Source organism: Pollicipes pollicipes, unplaced genomic scaffold, assembly GCF_011947565.3.
Source record: "Pollicipes pollicipes isolate AB1234 unplaced genomic scaffold, Ppol_2.1 Scaffold_6138;HRSCAF=7277_pilon_pilon_pilon, whole genome shotgun sequence".
In the NCBI taxonomy this organism is placed as follows: domain Eukaryota; kingdom Metazoa; phylum Arthropoda; class Thecostraca; order Pollicipedomorpha; family Pollicipedidae; genus Pollicipes; species Pollicipes pollicipes.
Genome location: NW_023596818.1, coordinates 22,524,610 through 22,542,323, shown reverse-complemented (window position 1 = coordinate 22,542,323; position 17,714 = coordinate 22,524,610). Strand labels below are relative to the sequence as shown.

At 53.3% G+C, this 17,714-nt stretch overlaps 1 protein-coding gene across 1 annotated transcript in view; it reads left to right on the top strand.

The window, feature by feature from the left end:
• Nucleotides 1–13,228, top strand: part of LOC119105469 (orexin receptor type 2) — a 152,693-nt gene extending 139,465 nt beyond the window's left edge. Inside the window, exon 7 of the mRNA XM_037228934.1 lies at nucleotides 13,082–13,228. Within this exon, the coding sequence (XP_037084829.1) occupies nucleotides 13,082–13,196 (115 nt within the window). The 3' untranslated portion in view covers nucleotides 13,197–13,228. The remainder of the gene's footprint in view (nucleotides 1–13,081) is intronic.
• The last annotated feature ends 4,486 nt before the right edge of the window (nucleotides 13,229–17,714 follow it).

The following is a 17,714-nucleotide window of genomic DNA, read 5'->3' as shown; positions in this document are numbered from 1 at the left end:
TGTTACCGCGCGCCCATATGTAAGTAATTTTGCATGTTAATGCGGACCCCATGCACTTGCAATATGTGTTAATTCATCTTCGTATGTGTACTTTGAGTTTGACACATGTCTTTTATTTCAGTTCGACTTCCCGCATATGTTAGGATGGGACGCAATCGTGTTGTAACGATTCAAACCCACCCAAGAACGCATGACGTCAAAGGCCCAAAAACCCACCTCGTTGATGGAGTTTGTACAAACACAAATACAAAAATGAAGTTGTAATCCTAATTGTTACCGACTAATCGTCCAAGAGATTGCATCAAACCAGCATAAAACGTCGCCCAATACGCCGCTGTCATATTAGCTTTGATATCCCTAAGCAGTACCTGACTGTCGACCATGGTGTGACTGACATGCGACCTGAGGTCAGCGACCTAAAGGAATCAAATTTTGTAAACCGGAAGATCGGCTATTCAATTGTGCACAGCTATGTAACGTTTGGCGTTGCTCTGTTTAGCGTTGTAAAATAAAGGACCGGGTAGTCATTTGCCTACAGCTATGCAAAGTTTGGCGTTGCTTCGACCCACCGCTTGGAGGTTATTTCGGAAAATCTCCAAGAGGGTCAAAGTTCCCGTCGTTACACGAGACCGCGAGATAATGGAGATGAGGATGATGATCGGCGTTCGGCTGATCATCATCACCCATCAGTCAATCATTGGTCTTGCCCCCAAGCTCAGCAATGATCGACTCGTAGCACCCGGCCAAGAAGCGGTCAAAGCTACTCTTTTTAGAATCGGTCACAAAGATTGCGTGCTGAGACCGTACACCAACAATTATTGCGCTATGAAATGTGAACATCCCCGTGGCTCGGTTTTGTCTCTGCATAATTTATAATACCACTTTTCTTAAACCAGAGACCCGAGCCCGTCCAGTTTGTTTTCCCGGTATCTTCGAACGTGAAGTAGATTAAATAACTTTTGACCAGGTTGTAGAAATAGCGTCATGCCCATTTTTATTCAAAGCCTTAAAATGCATTCATGCTCGGATCGTTGAATTCTCCAAGCCAACGCCTGGTTGGTCCCAGCATACAAAAAACATGACTTCGGCTAGCATGAGACCCTTTGGAAGTGCAAAATCCGCTTATGTCGCCGTTTCTCTTGCAATAGTACAGTTTTGACCACAGACTGTCCTGCATCACCCAAAGTCTTCTCTTTTGTATGTCCTTCAACTCAGACCTTTGCCCAGCTGCATTCTGGGGCAGCGGCTCGGCCGGCCGCGTCAGTCACGCCGCCCGGAGAGCGCCGGGTTGCGCCGTGCCTGTCACCAGGGCCGTGCCGATTGCGGCTAGCCGTCGCCGTCGCCCTCGCCGTCCCGCTCGACCGGGTCGTGAAAGTAGTACTTGCACGCGACGCGCAGTCGGACGGCGAGCGTGAGCGGCGGCCAACGCACGGGCGCCAGGCCGCGCGCCACGTGCGTGACCAGCGCCGTGGGCAGCTGGAGGCCGGCGCTCAGCGGCAGGTCGCCGCGCAGCGCCCGGCTGGCCCGCTCCGGACACGTCAGCTCCTTGTTGCGCCGCTTCCAGAGTCGGTACTCACGCGAGTCGAGCGGCCGCCAGTCGTCCGACGGCGCCTCGCTCGCGTCCGGCTCATGCATCTCGACGAAGTAGTTGAGTATGTCAATGGCGTCGGGTCCCTTGGCAAACTCGGCGCTCGGCTGCTGGACCAGCACCAGGGAGAGGCCCTCGCCGTCCATCTGCACCACGGTTGGCTCGTACTTGGCCAGTGCCTTGACTATGTTGAGCTTGACCTCGGCTCTGAGCCGCTCTTCCTTCAGCTCCTCCGCCACCAGGTTGGCGTTTGTCTCGAACGACGTCCGCCATTCGCTGAGGAAGTGCGCCGCCTTCCGCTTCATGGCCACCAAGGTGTCGGTGGCGTAGCGCGCTCTTGCGCCCAATGGCCTCCAGGAGAGCAGCTCTTTGTGCAGCAGGTCCCTTTCGTCCCGCAGGCCAGCGCGACGCAGGTACATGTCAATCGCCGCCCGGGAAGTCTTGGAACACAGCGGGTACACACTCAGCAGTAGCGGCACCAACTGGTCACACGATATCGCTAGCGGCCCCTCCAGCAGTTTCAGGATGGCTTCAAACGCGACACTCTCTGACCAGTTTTCCTCCAGCAGCATTATCATCTTTTTCTGAATCGAGCTGGGATGTTTGCACGAAAACCTGTGGAATATTTTGCTGACCTCCTGAACGGTTTTATTGATCGCGATCGGGTCCTGGGGCATGTTGTCGACGATCATGTCGGCGAGCTCCCACGGTGTTATGTCGTCCCGGAATGCCAGGTCAGGAACAAGGCCTGTCAGCCAGGCCTTGCCCCTGACTTCTTTCATGTACTCGGCCGCTCTCCTCTGGCTCTCCTCATAATTTTCACCCGCGAACATGCTGCTCGGGCTGTGCTCGCTAATGTGAAAGCAGACGTTCTTGAAATCGGGCCTGTCGTCCGGAACATCTGACGACCAGGAGCCGGCGCGGGCGGCCGCGCTGCTGTGCCGCTCTGAGCGCCGAGTGTCTGACGCGGTGATTCCCGCCCGGCCGGACGCGCTCTGGTCGCTCGCCACCGGCCGGTAGCTGGGTCGGGCGGCCGGGCTGCGCGGCGGCGTCGGACGCGACTTGTCGGCGTCGCTTGGCGGTGCGCTGGACCGTCGAGCCGACGACCGACGGCTGGCGGCGCTCGAACGCAGCGAACTGCCACGCGATCGGCGGCTGGACGAGCGACGGCTGTTCGAGCGGCGGCCAGATGAGCGGCGGCCAGAAGGGCGGCGGCCGGAAGAGCGGCGGCCGGAAGAGCGGCGGCCGGACGAGCGGCGGCGGCGTTGGTCGCGCGAGGCGCGGTGCCTCCGGCGGCGGCGCACCCTCAGCGGTTGGTTCATTTCCCACTCAAGCGTCAATTCGTCGTCGTTTGGCGCGGCCAGCTCGGTGCCGCTGGCGTCGCCCAACGCGCCGCGCCGGTGCTGGTTCGGCTGACGTTGCGGTGTCTCCAGCCCGTCCGCCAGGTCGCCGGCCGCGCTCGACTCGCCATACTCGCCGGCGTCGCGCTCCGCCAGGCGCCGGCGCCTCCAGTCGCGCGCCGAGGCGGCGTCCTGGAGCGAGCGCGTCGACCACAGCAGGCGGATGAGAATCGTGTTCGGGATCAGCGCGCCCCAGACGAGCGCGCGAGGCCGCGGCGCGTTCAGACGCAGCTGACTGTTATCCGGCCGTGGGAAGAAACCGTACGCGCACTGGGGCGGCGGCGGCGGCAGCATACGCTGCTCCGGGTGCAGCAGCTTCTCGGCCAGCAGGTCCAGGTCAACCTCGTTGTCTGGCGGCAGGTTCACCCGCTTATTGGGCACGATGTACTTGTCCACGTACGCCTGCCAGTCTGTCGGGTTCACGCGCTCCAGGGTGATGGGTTGTATGGCAGTGAGCCAGGGTTTCCTCCGTACATCGTGTAGCACCTGTGCCCTGTCGCGCAGTGCTATCAGGTCCTGGTGGTTCTCGGATATTTTTACGATCATCTCGTCTCCTATAAGCTCTGCTTTTTCCTCACGCTCCTGAATTAAACGGCTCAGCGTCTCAAAACTAGCGCACGGTGGCGTGGACCGCTTCACACTGCTTTGGAAATACGGCATTTTGTAATTAGAAAATTCTTATGAAGATGTGTTACAACGTGTCAACTAGTATTCCCGCTAAATGTGAGATTAATAACATTGTGCACAAGGACAGACGTGCAACTGCCAAATGGTACGCTTTGTATAACTTCGTCAGTTCCAAGGCAACTCGGTGCCACTCAATAGTACGTGTGCGATAATCAGAGCGATGTGGAAGTGGGAGGAAACTGTGAGTGCTGATTGGGAATTTGATTGTTTCGTGAGCAAGAAGCGTGACATCAATTTTATGCTACCCGCGTACAAGAAAAGACGTTTTCGCGAATGCGGGCTGAGAACACTGAGGCTGTGCTCACACATTTTACCCAAGCAGGACATGTTAAGATTGCAAAGGAGAGACGTGCCCTCGCCTTATGTTCTGATGTGGCTGTTCCATATTACGCACCGTGCCGTTTAAAGCGTAATAGTGTTGCCTGGCCACTGAGCCGGGTAGCTTTGACGAGATGTTAGAACGCCTGGGTCTGCGTAAACTATAATATTATTTCCCCAGTTTGCGCAAAAGTATTATCTGCCAAGCAGCTTTTGAACCCCAGCAAATCGCGCACAGTTCAAACATTGCCTCTCTTGGGCTTTGTCTGCGACCGCAATGCTATTGGCCAAACATTGGCATAATGAAAGTGCCACTACCACTTAGCCGTCTCCCACGAGGCTCACGCTGAGGCTAAAGGTTTGCAAATTACTCTATGGGGGAGGGGGGCAGTGGAAACTAAAAAAACCTAAAGCATATTAAATGAACGAGAGCATTGAGCCATAACTTCCCACCATTTGAGGCTGAGACGATCATCCGAAAGCTATGTCAAAAAAAGCTGATGTCAGATGTAAGAAAGCGAATAGTTGTCAGCTGGCATTGCCGGGACATTCAGTCATCCGCAGATTTCCGGGAGGTGAGGGGTAAGAGTGACGTCATATATAGCTCACTATCTCTGCAACCGGAACTGAACTGCAACTGGACCAACCTTGCCTATTCCTGCTGGAACCGGAAGTATAAGACCTCACAACTAAGGAAACATTTTGTGGTGATCTCAGTGTCACTTATGGCACCATACGTGAGGCTGAAGCTGAAGCACTCCGACCAATTCGCAGTGGCGCATTATTTGTTTTGGATCGCTAGTTAGAGAACAAAAGACGATTAATTTAGCGTCACAATGACTTTCAGGCTATATTATTGTGGTTCACCCGGATGAGTACAACCCGCGGCTTGGAGAGTTCCGCCTGTTTCATGTGCCAGTCAGGTGTCGCGCATGTTTAGTGGCTATCATTTGACCGGGATATCAATCGTTGCCATTGTATTCAAGATGCTTAGCTTTGTTATGATAAGTTATGATTGAGGCGAAATTTGAAGGTCACAAAAGAACAGGTTCTTCTGGAAAACCGGGAACATATGTGCATTTGGGACAAACTGATATCAGGAATTCGGTCAACGTATGCATAACACTACATGCACTGTGCAAGTTGCAATGATGATCAATGCACCCTCAAGTAACAGTCGATCCATTGGCGTGTTCCTCGGCTCTGTTTTTGGCGCAGATAAACCTCCAGAGAGCGTATAAAACAGCATACTTCATATTTCCAACAAAATATTAGGCGCATAGCATCTGAAGACCTACCAGAGAGTTGACTTCAAACGACCTGATGCGCGAGGGCACATGTAAACGCACCCCCGCCATGTTATGTGTGACGCACGCAGCCTTCAGCTTTGGTTACAACATCATTTCCATCATGTTCAGTGCTTCATTGTACTGACACCGAAGTTCATCATTCTGAAATTTTGTACAGCAATATATATATATATATATATATATATATATCGTTTAAGAGAATGCACAAAAATGTATTCCATTTACCTTTGCAAACATCGTGCTTCCCTTGCTATGACTTAGCAAGAGTTCATTGTGATCGGACCTGAAGTTTGATGGCGTCGGGTAATGCGCTCAAATTACTCGCCACGAGGACAAATGCATATTTAAAATTGTGGTACGTAGAGTCATATTGAGAGGAATAAGATCACCTGCGGCAGACTCGGTGCGCGCAGCCTTCCCAAGCGCTCCAGAGCATACGGGTCAGCGGGTATGTAAAGCAGACCGATCATACCCATGGTCCGTGTCCGTGTTTGTGTCCGTGTCCGTGTCTGTTTCCGTGCCCGTGTTCGTACCCGTGTCCGTGCCGGGTTGCGCGTGCCGTGGACTGACGCTCAGCAAGGAGGAGCCCCGATCCGACTGAATGCAGCGGACCGGAGGCAGCCGGCCGTCTCACCAGAAAGCAACGCGTGGGTTGTGCGCATGCGTTGGCTGACGCCAGCATCAGTGGTCGACAGCATCCCACGGTTATCGCGCGCGCGGAGCTGGCCCAATGGCAGCCTGTTGGTGATGTCAGCCGCCCCATCACAGTCGCCTGGCCGCCAGGTAGCGCAGAAGCTTCATGCACGCTTTCTTCATACAGAGAGCGACAACGCAGTGCGAGTTCGAGCACGGGTCTCAAGACCGTAACGACACATCCAACCGACATGGCCCGAGTGCTCGCTTTATTCAAGTAACGGTTGGCCGCGGGACGTGAATTGCGTGCCTCCTGCTGGCGGCCGGGAATTTCTAAAGATCTTTGTTTTTCCACCGAGGTTTTCGACGACAAAACCATGCCACAAGAGATGAGATACTGTGGGCTACCAATATTGAAGCCAATCTGATCGTGACTTTCAGGATGTGTAGAACCCGCGAGGAGAACAGACAGCCTTTCCCGTGCAGTGGGCGCCCCACTCAGGTCCACGCCACTGCACCCGGCAGGCTGTTGTCGGTAGGCCATGCCGCCGCTGTGAGGCAGAACACGAGATGAAAGCATCGAAAAACAGCGGCAGAAGGGGATAGCGTGTGCGACCGTTTGTCGCCTGCCAAACACATTTCGTTAATTACGTTTCTTACCCGGGTTTGCGGCACTCCGATCCTCTGTAGCCGTTTCGCACGTCACGCTTGGGGCTGATCGTGACGAGCATGCCGACTATTTTACGATGTCCGCGGACATGAAAGCAGAGTTGTGGCAAACTTTACGTTTTCCTGGAACGATGGGTTGCCAGCGGAGGGTATGAGGGAATTTTAAACGTGCCGGATGGTCGTTGCCTGGTAAAACAAGATGCATGTAGGCTATGATTGTGGGACGACGTAACTCTGTTGAAGTACGTTGACAGCATACATGTTTCTAACATTCAATGAAGTCGCGGCTGGTGGTGACCTTGCATGCACAAAGTGAACACACTGGACGAACATCTTGTGAATAGCTCTGTGTTAGCGGCGCGTGTCGAACCCAAGTCCGACTTGGAACTCCGCATTCGCGTCCGTTTCTTTCCTGACGTTATCCTGAGTGGCAAGCGTGGCTTGACGTGACTTGACTTGACTTGACTCGTCACTTTGAAGTCATCCTTGCGTGATTTTGCCATTCCGTGCCAGCAATGTTGAAAGATGCCGTTATAAACATTTTTTAAATTAAAATATCTAGGAATGTGACGGTGCCGAGGAAAGGCAGGCGTTCTCTTGTTACAGTCTGCTTCTTTGATGCCAGCAATCTCAATGAGGCTTGGAGTATGAACGAACCGTAATTAAACTTCTGCGTTGCACAGTTGTGCATGGGGGTGGCCATGCTCGCGAGAGAGTGCGGAAGGCACGAAACGGCAAGAAAAGCTTACAACTCAGATCAGCAGTCAGGGCATTTGACTGCTTGCCGGAACCGCCTTACCTGTCCAAGTTGCGAAACATTAACATTAGTGTCAAGTTCAGCAAAAAAGTCGTTCTCCAGTAAAATATGCGGTGAGGAGTACTAAATCCACTGCAAAGACTGCAATTTCAGAATTTTCATTATGTTAAATATTGTTGGTTCAAAGATGTATATATTAGATCGGCGGCCGGCTGAACGCCTCCTGGATGGGGTCAGGCGTCAAAGTCGTTTTTGGCAGTTGATATGCAGCCCAGTGTCTGTTAGCAACTTTTCCTAGGGGGTTGCTTCGAGCTGTTGTAAAGGGGTTGGAAAAACGCGGCGCATACTACTGCTATCTTTTGAAACCTGAGGTCCATCGACAGGACCCAGTATTCTTTCAGCATGACCAATATTGGTTGATTTAACATGCGTCGGACGGGGCTCAACTTGACTCCCCTCCCGAAGATTTTCCAAAGTAGTTTCCGATCGGTATGGCGTCGCCACGCCAAATTTTGCAGTGCCGTAGGAATATGAATAGCGGGTCATTTGGGATCAAAACTTTGTATATACTTTGTAAGGTTGCTGACCTACGGCAGGTCCAAATCAGGCCATGCATTAAAGGAAGCCAATGGGAATCGTTCAATCTGATGCAACAAAGGAGTGTTGGAGGAAGCCATACATCTCTGAGATGTTTCTTAGGCAACACAGCAATTGGATGAATAAATTCCATCGACCAAGGGTCAAGTATGAAGGTCACACCGAGGTCAAAACCAGCCTGTTTTAGTGCTCCAGAGCTTGCTGTACGGAGCAGTTTCTAGCCCCATATCGAATTTATCAATAACAGGCACCACCTTACCCGACATCCATGAATTGTTTCAAGGTCACAATAGGTCACTGACATGAAATGACCCAAGTCAACATTTTAATTCTAGGAACACGCTACCTAGCGTAATCGTTGTCGCTTATTCAAATGCAAAACTCAAAGCAGTCTTGTATTATTTTTGTCATTGTGACCTTATGTGTGACCTTATGTCACTGTGACCTTTGTCATTGTTATTTAGGTTCCGGGGAACTTCGGAGATCAACCTGGAGTTTGACTTTGCTTGACCTTATTTGACCCGAAGGTCATGACCTAGGAGCCTTAAACTTTGACCTAAGTGAGTTCACGTAACATCCAACACACCTTGTAAATTTGGTGTTTCTAGCTTCCTTAGTTCCTGAGATCTCAGGAGATCAAATTGACCCCTCCGAACGCAGCGTATCCAACCGGCCACCCGTGCGCAATTTAATTCAAGTAAAGCGTTGTTTGAAAAGAAAAGCAGGATGGTGTCGATAAAACCACAGTATTCCACTTATGTTGAGTCCCCTAAGTTCAGCTTGCCGCTAACCGCTGTGACGAACAGTCGAGGGATTTGTGATACGTCAACTGACAGCTGGTGCTCGGTGTTGATTTTCATTCGTAAATTTTGTTTGCTATCTTATCGAAGATTGTACCGGTGATCAGCAAGCTCACTGAGCGGCATCATTCTCTAGTGAGTGATTAGCTGAAACGTGATCAACTGCTTATGTGATTTTTTTACCTGACCTAACATGGGATATCGTCGGCTGCCTCTATGTAAAAATTGTTTGACACCCCGAATAAAATGTCCTCGCTTTCGAATGCGGTTTGCATCAATGTCATCTAAGCATGAATTACCAAGCCATCAAGTGAAGGGTTCAGCCTCGCCCACGAACGCAGGGCCACACACCGGAAATTTATGTACCGGGGCCAGACAATTTCGCGAATGTCTTCGGTCGGTGAAAAGTTGCATTTTTGTGTTGTGTATGTGAAATGTGACGCGTGAATAGGCCGTGAATGCATCGCGTGCACATGATGTCTGTTGCCGCAAATGGCACCGTTCAGGACGCTACTTTACAGTCTTAGGTGACCTTACTATGATCGGATGCACAGCACGCTACGCGATGCATGTATTAGCTTGGAGGAATCTCCTTTTCATTTCACGAACAGCCCTAGATACAGCCCCGGATCTTTCGCGCTGTGTCCGAGAAATCAACGTTGTCGCGCATCATGACTTACAGGGACACGTATGTCGCTGAATGTTGACATAACGTATTGCACACAATATTTATCAGCAGGTTCGCTGACATTTCTGATGTTTATTTTGCTGCACTTGATAGATAGCCACCCTATCGACAATTAAGCTTTAGACAATCTTTATGTAAATGGGCTCGTGCATTTCCTTTAATACACCGACTGTACAAGTGGACCAACATCCCGCCGTTTTTCTTTGAGTTTACACGCCGGGCTCCAGCAAAAGTATCTCCTGGATATGTTCTCATCAGAACTTTTGCATGTGTAAGCAAGGTCAGATTTGGTGGAACCACTCTGCATGTCGGAGCATATGAGGAAACGATTTGAGGTCTCCCGTCGTGACGGCAGTCCCACATAAAGACCGGACCTGCGCGCCTTAGATTGCATAGCCCTTGATGAAATTGGATCTTCGTGGCGTGAAGCATGGTCTGTTCCATGCGGTGGCGAATGACGATACAATGTCTGGGTGATTGTTTCGACCTGCAAAACCAAAACGGATGGCCATATGCCCGCTCCCAATGAGTTTATCATGTGCTGTGTTGAACCATGCTCAGTGCCCTCAAAGAGTGATCACTTGCACCAGCCAAAACATCGTGTTTACCATCGCTTATGTGGAAAAACAAATGTTTTGCGTGTGTGGGGCAGATAACAGCGATCAGCACAAAATTATCATCGGAGTTTGTCGAGTTGTCGGCTACGTTCAAGATCAACGTTCTCTGTGCGGTTGTCTTTTGGGAACACAAAAGTGAAGGGAGTTATGGCTCGCAAAGGCGGGTCGAGTGTACAAATAGGAAAACTCCGCTTGGTAAAGACATGAGATCCGTGTCGGTGGACCAAGAGGCGCTGTGATAACCGAAATTGAATATACAATGTCTTAAGCCATGTCGTAAGGGATACTGTCGGTCATTAGATTCCGAGCACCGGTGATATGCAACTGCCGTGGAGAGCAGATGTTGCAGACTGTGGCCAACACCGCAGAGTTGGGTGCCGATAGTTTAAAAAGTCCGTTTGGAAGCCAGAGGTACGGGGTTCGACTTGCCGCCGTGCTAGACTTTCCTGCCATGGTCAAAGGCAGGCGACGTCACATACCTTGGTAGTTGAGAGTTTTCAAGCCTCAGTGACAAATATCGCAGGGCGGCATCGCGCTATGCACGTGATTATAAGCCGATCAGGATTATGATAAGGATCATGATGAAAATACTGAGCCAAATCGTGATGAAAAACTCAATCACGTGAGCAAAATCTCCTGTTAAATCAATCTTGTTTATTCTATTTTCAATCCCAACAGGTCTCAAAACAATTTCATCTGCTTCAAGTCAGCGTCAAAACGCCCTTGCAAATCTTAGTGCGTTTCCCTACAATTGGGACGCAATGAAAGGACTGCGATGTGGAAACGAAAGACACAGGAACTGAATATGTGTGTGTGTGTGTGTGTGTGTGTGTGTGTGTGTGTGTGTGTGCGTGCGTGCGTGCGTGCGTGCGTGCGTGCGTGCGTGCGTGCGTGCGTGCGTGCGTGCGTGCGTGCGTGCGTACGTGCGTGCGCGCGTGTGTGTGTATGTGTGTGGTAGACAGGTGGGCGAGAAAAAACAATGCAACTTAATGCCCCAAACCCAAAACTGACCACACTAATACAGTCAAGATAAAATAACTTACGTCTTCTTAACTAACTTAATAGCTTAGTCTACTCTTCCGAACGCAAGCTGTCCGGACTTCACTGTAATGTCCAATAGCGCGATCACTCAAGGAAACAAATTCTCCGGGTGACTTGAATCAAGCGATGCTGGCTGATTTACTCTTAGTAAAGGCAGCTGCCTACCTACAATCACCGAAGGGGTAGACTCAAATCATGGCATTTTTCAGTAAGTGGACATGGCATTAAAAGTGATAAACGAATTGAAGACTTCATATCTGGTGTTTGCTTCAATATCTTGAAATGTGAGACATTCTCTTTAACACGCGCTCGGGTGGGGGTCAAATTGACCCCCCCAAAGGTTTTTCCAGAATGGTTTCCGAACGGTACGGCGTAGCCGCAATAAATTTTGCATAGCTGTAGACAGTTAAATAGCGGATCGTTTGGCATCAACAATTTAGATGCACCTTGTAAGGTCGCTAACCTATGGCAGGTCAAAGTCAGACCATGGCTTCAGCGAAGGCAATTTCTAGGGAATCCTTCAATCTGATCGAACAACAGAATGTCAGACGAAACCATATATCTCTGAGATGCTTTCTTAGGCAACGCAACAGTTGAATGAGCAAACTGAATTAACCTAAGGTCAGGTATGAAGGTCACACAAAGGTCAAAACCAACCTGTTTTGTTACTCTAGGGCTTGCTGTATGGGATAGTTTCTGGAGCTCATTTCAAGTTTATTGATAGCAGGAACCGCATATACATCTTCCACTGACTTCTTAAAGGTCAGAATAAGTTATTGACCTAAAATGATATGGGGTCAACATTTTGTTTTAGGAACATACTACCTAGCGTAATCTCTGTCGCTTAGTCAAATGCAAAACTCAAAGCAATCTTGTCTGATTTTGGTCACCTTGAGCTTCAAAAGGTCAAACAAGGTCACTGACCTTGAATGGGAATATGAACTTTTGCTTAGAAACGGCTAGGCGCCTGCTGACCAAAGTGCCCCCTAGGTTCTGGGGGCACTTTGGAGACCAGCCTGGAACTTGACCTTTTTTATCTTTTTTGACCCGAAGGTCATGACCTAGGAACCTGAAACTTTGACCTGAGTGAGTTCTCGTACAGGTCAGCATATTCTGTAAATTTGGTGTGTCTAGCTTTCTTAGTTCCCGAGATTTTAGGGGGTTCAAATTGACCCACCACCCGAGCGAAGGGTATCTAGGCGGCATCCGGGCGCGTGTTAAACAACCGCTAAGAGATGGCTGGTGGAACAGATGTACGTATTTACCTGCCCAAGTGGTTCGGTACTTGCGTGGTTGACAACTCCCGTCTGAGTCATTCGGCTCATGAACGTTTGCAATTGGGCGACGAGTGACCTTCATTGTGGCGTGTCAAAATAGATATTGTAAAAATAAAATTTTCAATGTTGCAGTCGTGTGGAAGGTGTCACCTCCTGCCATTTTTTTAAAATCATTTAATCTGACCCCATGGAATGCATGGGTTTCCGGGATCAGAGCCCACGTTAAGCACGTTTTGTTGTGCGAGCCCTGGTCCTTACCATCCGATGTGCAATTACAGGTTAACGGCAGAATTTGGTAGCGAAAGTTTGACGCACCGTTATGCTCGGCACTGTCCGTCCCGCTCTCCGACGTCACCTGACCTGACCACACCTGTCGAGGGCAAATAGCGAGCGCCTAAAGCGACCCGAACCCACCCCGCCACGAGTGGGTGGATCGGAAGGCAGGCGCGGTAACCAACTGGGTCATGGGGACGGGCCATAGTGCGCAAGTTGCCTTGGTCTTCACCCACTGTGGACTGAGGACCGACAAGCCAGCCACCCCGCCGCCAGCCTCCGCTCGTCACCTCCACTGCTCCCGTCAATGTTATAAAAGACACCGCCACACATGGTGTTCACCACCGCCGCATGCTCTGTGTAACACTAATGGCCTCAGGCGTCGCTCCCAGCAGTGGGCTGAAACCCATCCGCGGCTCGTTCCAGATTGGAAAGCCGCAGCAACCCGGTGACGCTGACGACGACGAGCAGCAAGGGACTACGACGCCTGCTGACCGGCCGGCGCCCAAGCAGCGGCTCCCGTGCCGAGACCAGGCTCTAGTAGCGGTCTCGGCAGAAGGTCAGGTCCGCTGACAGGCCGGCGACCAATCAGCGGCTTCCGTGCCGAAACCAGGCTCTAGTAGCGGTCTCGGCAGCAGGTCAGGTCCGCTGACCGGCCGGTGACCAAGCAGCGGCTCCCGTGCCGAGACCAGGCTCTGGTAGCGGTCTCGGCACAAGGTCAGGTCCGCTGCCCGGCTGGCGCCCAAGCAGCGGCTCCCGTGCCGAGACCAGGCTCTAGTAGCGATCTCGGCAGCAGGTCAGGTCCGCTGACCGGCCAGTAACCAAGCAGCGGCTCCTGTGCCGAGACGAGGCTTTAGTAGCGGTCTCGGCAGCAGGTCAGGCCTGCTGACCGGCCGGCGACCGAGCAGCAGGTCTCGCGCGGACACCAGGCTATAGTACCGGTCCCGTTGTCTGACCGGCAGACTGGGTGGACGGGACCAGCGAGAAGACCAGCCTGTATGCAGCACCGGTCCTGAAGTCTGGCCAGATCCCAGTCCAGTACAGAACTGTCAGAATTGGCTGTTCACGGCGACTGGAGTCGGTGTCTGCCTGGTAAGCCTGTCCGGTTTCTGATAAAGCGTCCCGCGTGGCGTTGCGATCAATGATGGGTTGGGCACCGTCCCTCGCTGAAGCTGGCTAGATGCCAAGACGCCGCAAGTCACGTGACCATGTGCAATGTATTATGTTGTCATGTTCATGCTATGTTTCATGTTTCATGTTACATTAATGTGGAATGGTATGTGTTATGTGTTCATTGTCCATGTCCCTGGCGACGGTCAAGAAACAACCCTCTTGTTGTCCGCTGGTCTTTTGGCGTTCAATACAAAAATCAATAAACGTCCGTCAGCCAGGTGATCATGGCGTCACTCAGTCACACCGATTCCGGCAGCGAAGGCGCCGACATTGCTAGCGTAGGACAACTTGCGCTCTCGCCTGTCCCAGCTGTCCCAGCCGCGTCGAGGCCATGCGGGCCATGGATGGATCATTGACAAACGCAAGTTGTATTCGTCAGCCTCTCGCCAATATTTCAGCGATTATAGTCTGGTAGCTGTTACCCCGTCGTTCGGTAAGCTTTCAATCTTGGGTTGATGAGGTGGGTTTCGGCCGTAGAAGTGATCCGGGTAAAGCTCAGACAGCTCAGGCAGTGAACCGGGTAGAGCTCAGACAGCTCAGGCAGTGAATCGGGTAGAGCTCAGACAGCTCAGGTAGTGAACCGGGTATAGCTCAGACCGTTCAGGCAATGATCCGGGTAGAGCTCAGACAGCTCAGACAGTGAACCGGATAGAGCTCGGGAGGCGCAGGCAGTGATCCGGGTGGAGCTCAGGCAGCGCAGGCAGTGATCCGGGTAGAGCTCAGGCAGCGCAGGCAGTGATCCGGGTAGAGCTGGGGCAACTCAGGCAGTGGATCCGGGCAACAAAATAGGCCGGGCGGAGGCATGCGATATATAACGACACACGATACAAATCCGTTATTAGCAACATTACATTGAAAGCAATAGCTAATTTCGGAAATTGGCCATTGCCTTTGGCGCTGAGAGCCCGTGTTCGTGTCCTGCACGGCTCCCAGCAACGATCCACGCGATGACTGGTGAGAGCAATGTAGGCCGGGACTCACACTGAGCACCCCATCAGCTGTGACGCCACGGCAGGACAGAACGGTTCCGATACCACCTATTGCCTACAGGAGCAGGACGTTCCTCTGCATATATGCCACGAACGGGCCATTTATCGGCAGCAGCGCACCGGGACACAACGCCGTTTCCACCTGCCCAGCCGAGTAGCAGAACACGACGCACCGGGACACAACGCCGCTTCCACCTGCCCGGCCGAGCAGCAGAACACGACGCACCGGTACACGACGCCGCTTCCATCTGCCCGGCCGAGCAGCAGAACACGACGCAACGGGAGAGAACACCACTTCCATCTGCCCGGCCGAGCAGCAGAACACGACGTTCCGGGACACAGTGCCACCTCCACCTGCCCGGCCGAGCAGCAGAACACAGCGCACCGGGACACAGCGCCGGTTCCACCTGTCCGGCTTAATCATTCTCAAACATAACTCTCTGCTCGTTCTTTGAAAAATCACTCAGAGCCTTTTTCACTGGCCGGGACGTAAAGCACGCTACATGCTGGCCATCCCCACCTAAAACGTCTTTGGGGGGGGGGGGGGGAATGGGACGTAAGACCAATCTTTCAGCGCAAGACAGGCCTCACCAGACCTGAAGGCTCAGTTGGGGGATCCGGAGTTGTGGGAGCAGCTGCTGCCTGGGATGAGGCTCGAGCCAGACCGTGGCTTCAGCGGTACATGGGCGACTTCGTTCGACGGTTCCGCTCTCCCGTCGCAGTTCGCGCTGAGCGCTGGAGATCACGCGGCCGTCCGGCGAGGGCGCGGGTGAGAGGACACAGTGAGCAGTGGCTAGCGCCGACCGCGCCACCTGAGGACGTGCAGCGCCTCCCCGCTGCTCCACCGTACGTGAGGAGGTCGCTGGGTGTAGAGGATCTGCTGCTGCTCTACACGCCGGGAGCAGGCGCTTGTGTGGCGCGGTTTGGTGGTATTTTGTATTTTGTATTTGCACGATTCGGCACTGCAACCGAGGGTAGTTGCCAAGCTAACACGGTGCGCTGTGTTCTGCTGCTCGGCCGGAAAGATGGAAGCGGCGTTGTGTCCCGGTGCGTCGTGTTCTGCTGCTCAGCCGGGCAGGTGGCAGCGCCGTTGCGTCCCGGTGCGCTGTGTTCTGCTGCTCCGCCGGGCAGATGGAAGCGGCGTTGTGTCCCGGTACGTCATGTTCTGCTGCTCGGCCGGGCAGGTGGAAGCGGCGCTGTGCCCCGGTGCGCTGCTGCTGATAAATGGCCCGTTCGTGGCATATATGCAGGGGAACGTCCTGCTCCTGTAGGCCATAGGTGGTATCGGAGCCGTTCTGTCCTGCCGTGGCGTCACAGCTGATGGGGTGCTCAGTGTGAGTCCCGGCCTACATCGCTCTCACCAGTCATCGAGTGGATCGTTGCTGGGAGCCGTGCAGGACACGAACACGGGCTCTCAGAGCCAAAGGCAATGGCCAATTTCAGAAATTGGCTATCGCTTTCAATGTAGTATTACTAGCGACGGCTTTGTAACGTGAGTCGTTATTTGCCGCATGAGAGATGCATCATGATATTGGGCATGTAATGGGGTGATACCGCAGGCCGGGCTTCAATGATCGACCAATGAGCCCAGGACCGGCCCGTCGTCAGCACAGAACTCACCGGACTTCCGACAGACATCCAGCGTCAGACCACGGACCTAACCTCCTGACCACACCTGACACTCTTTGCCGCCTACGAGCACACCAGTTATTGCAGTGCACTCCGCTGGCAGGTTACTTGCGTCAGCTGCGTGTCCACGGCGAGGGTCATCTTGCGTTCTCCGCGATGCGCTCTACACCGTCTACACCGCAAGCCATGTCGCGGCTGGCAGAGCCGGCGTGCGATCCGCCCTGCCCGCGCCCCTACGCCACCCCCCCCCCCCCCGTCCCGGTCTCCCGCGCTCTACGCTCGCCGCTGCCGGCGGCAATAGAGGACGGAGCCGAGCCCCCCTCCCGCCGCCAAGCGCTAATGATTGCGTTCGGTCTGGCGACCCCGCACCGCAAAAATGACTGCGCACGGCCCGGAAAAACAGCAGGGCGCGTGCCAAGGTCAGGGTCCCGGCGGCCGCCTGCTGGAGCGGTGGGATATGACCGGCGCGCTGCGCTCGGCGACCCGGCCGCTCACATCCGGCGCCGCGCTAGCAGCATGGCGCGCCGCCGAACGCCGCCAACGTCGGAACAGAGTGGACGAAACGCACGTACAGCAGCTGCATACTAGCTAACTTTCTTACGTGGCGGATGGGGAAGCTCGGTGCGGATGAAAAACGCGTTATCGAGCCTTTGCAATAACCCAACTTATTTTCCGGTTACCGTTTAAAGTTTTCTGCAGCGCCCGACGCAGTACGACTGTCAGGGGCGTCAGCTGCGGCGCCAGCCGAGCCCTCCCGTCCGGCGGCTCTGCGGCGCCCGCCGCCGGACGGAAGGGGTCCGCTGGCGCCGGTGGCTGGGCGACTCCCGTCGGCTCAGCGCCAGATGAGCGCCTGCCCGCGGACACCGCTGCTATGCCGGCGACAGCACCGACCGAAACGGACCTGTCGTACTGCCCCAGCTTCGAAGCTACGTGCGTTGCTAGATGTGCGTGGGTGGAAACTGACAAATTTTGGGAGTGACTCGAGTGCCCCCCCCCCCCGTCCTCATGTTTCCGGACGTAAACATGGGAAAAGATCTGTGAAGGGTACCAATAATTGTCCTACATAACATGCTTCTGCCATGGCTCTGAAGAAGTTCCACCGCTGTAGATGTCCCGCTGCTGTCTCACGAACGGGTGAGGGTGTGCGTTCGCAGTGTAGTCAATCCCGTTGCCCATCGAGGGCGTGGGGCACGCGTACCGATGCAGCCCGTGTATCCCTCTCGCACTATCCGAAAGTTAAGCTTTCTCTGTTTCCTTTCTCGGCACCT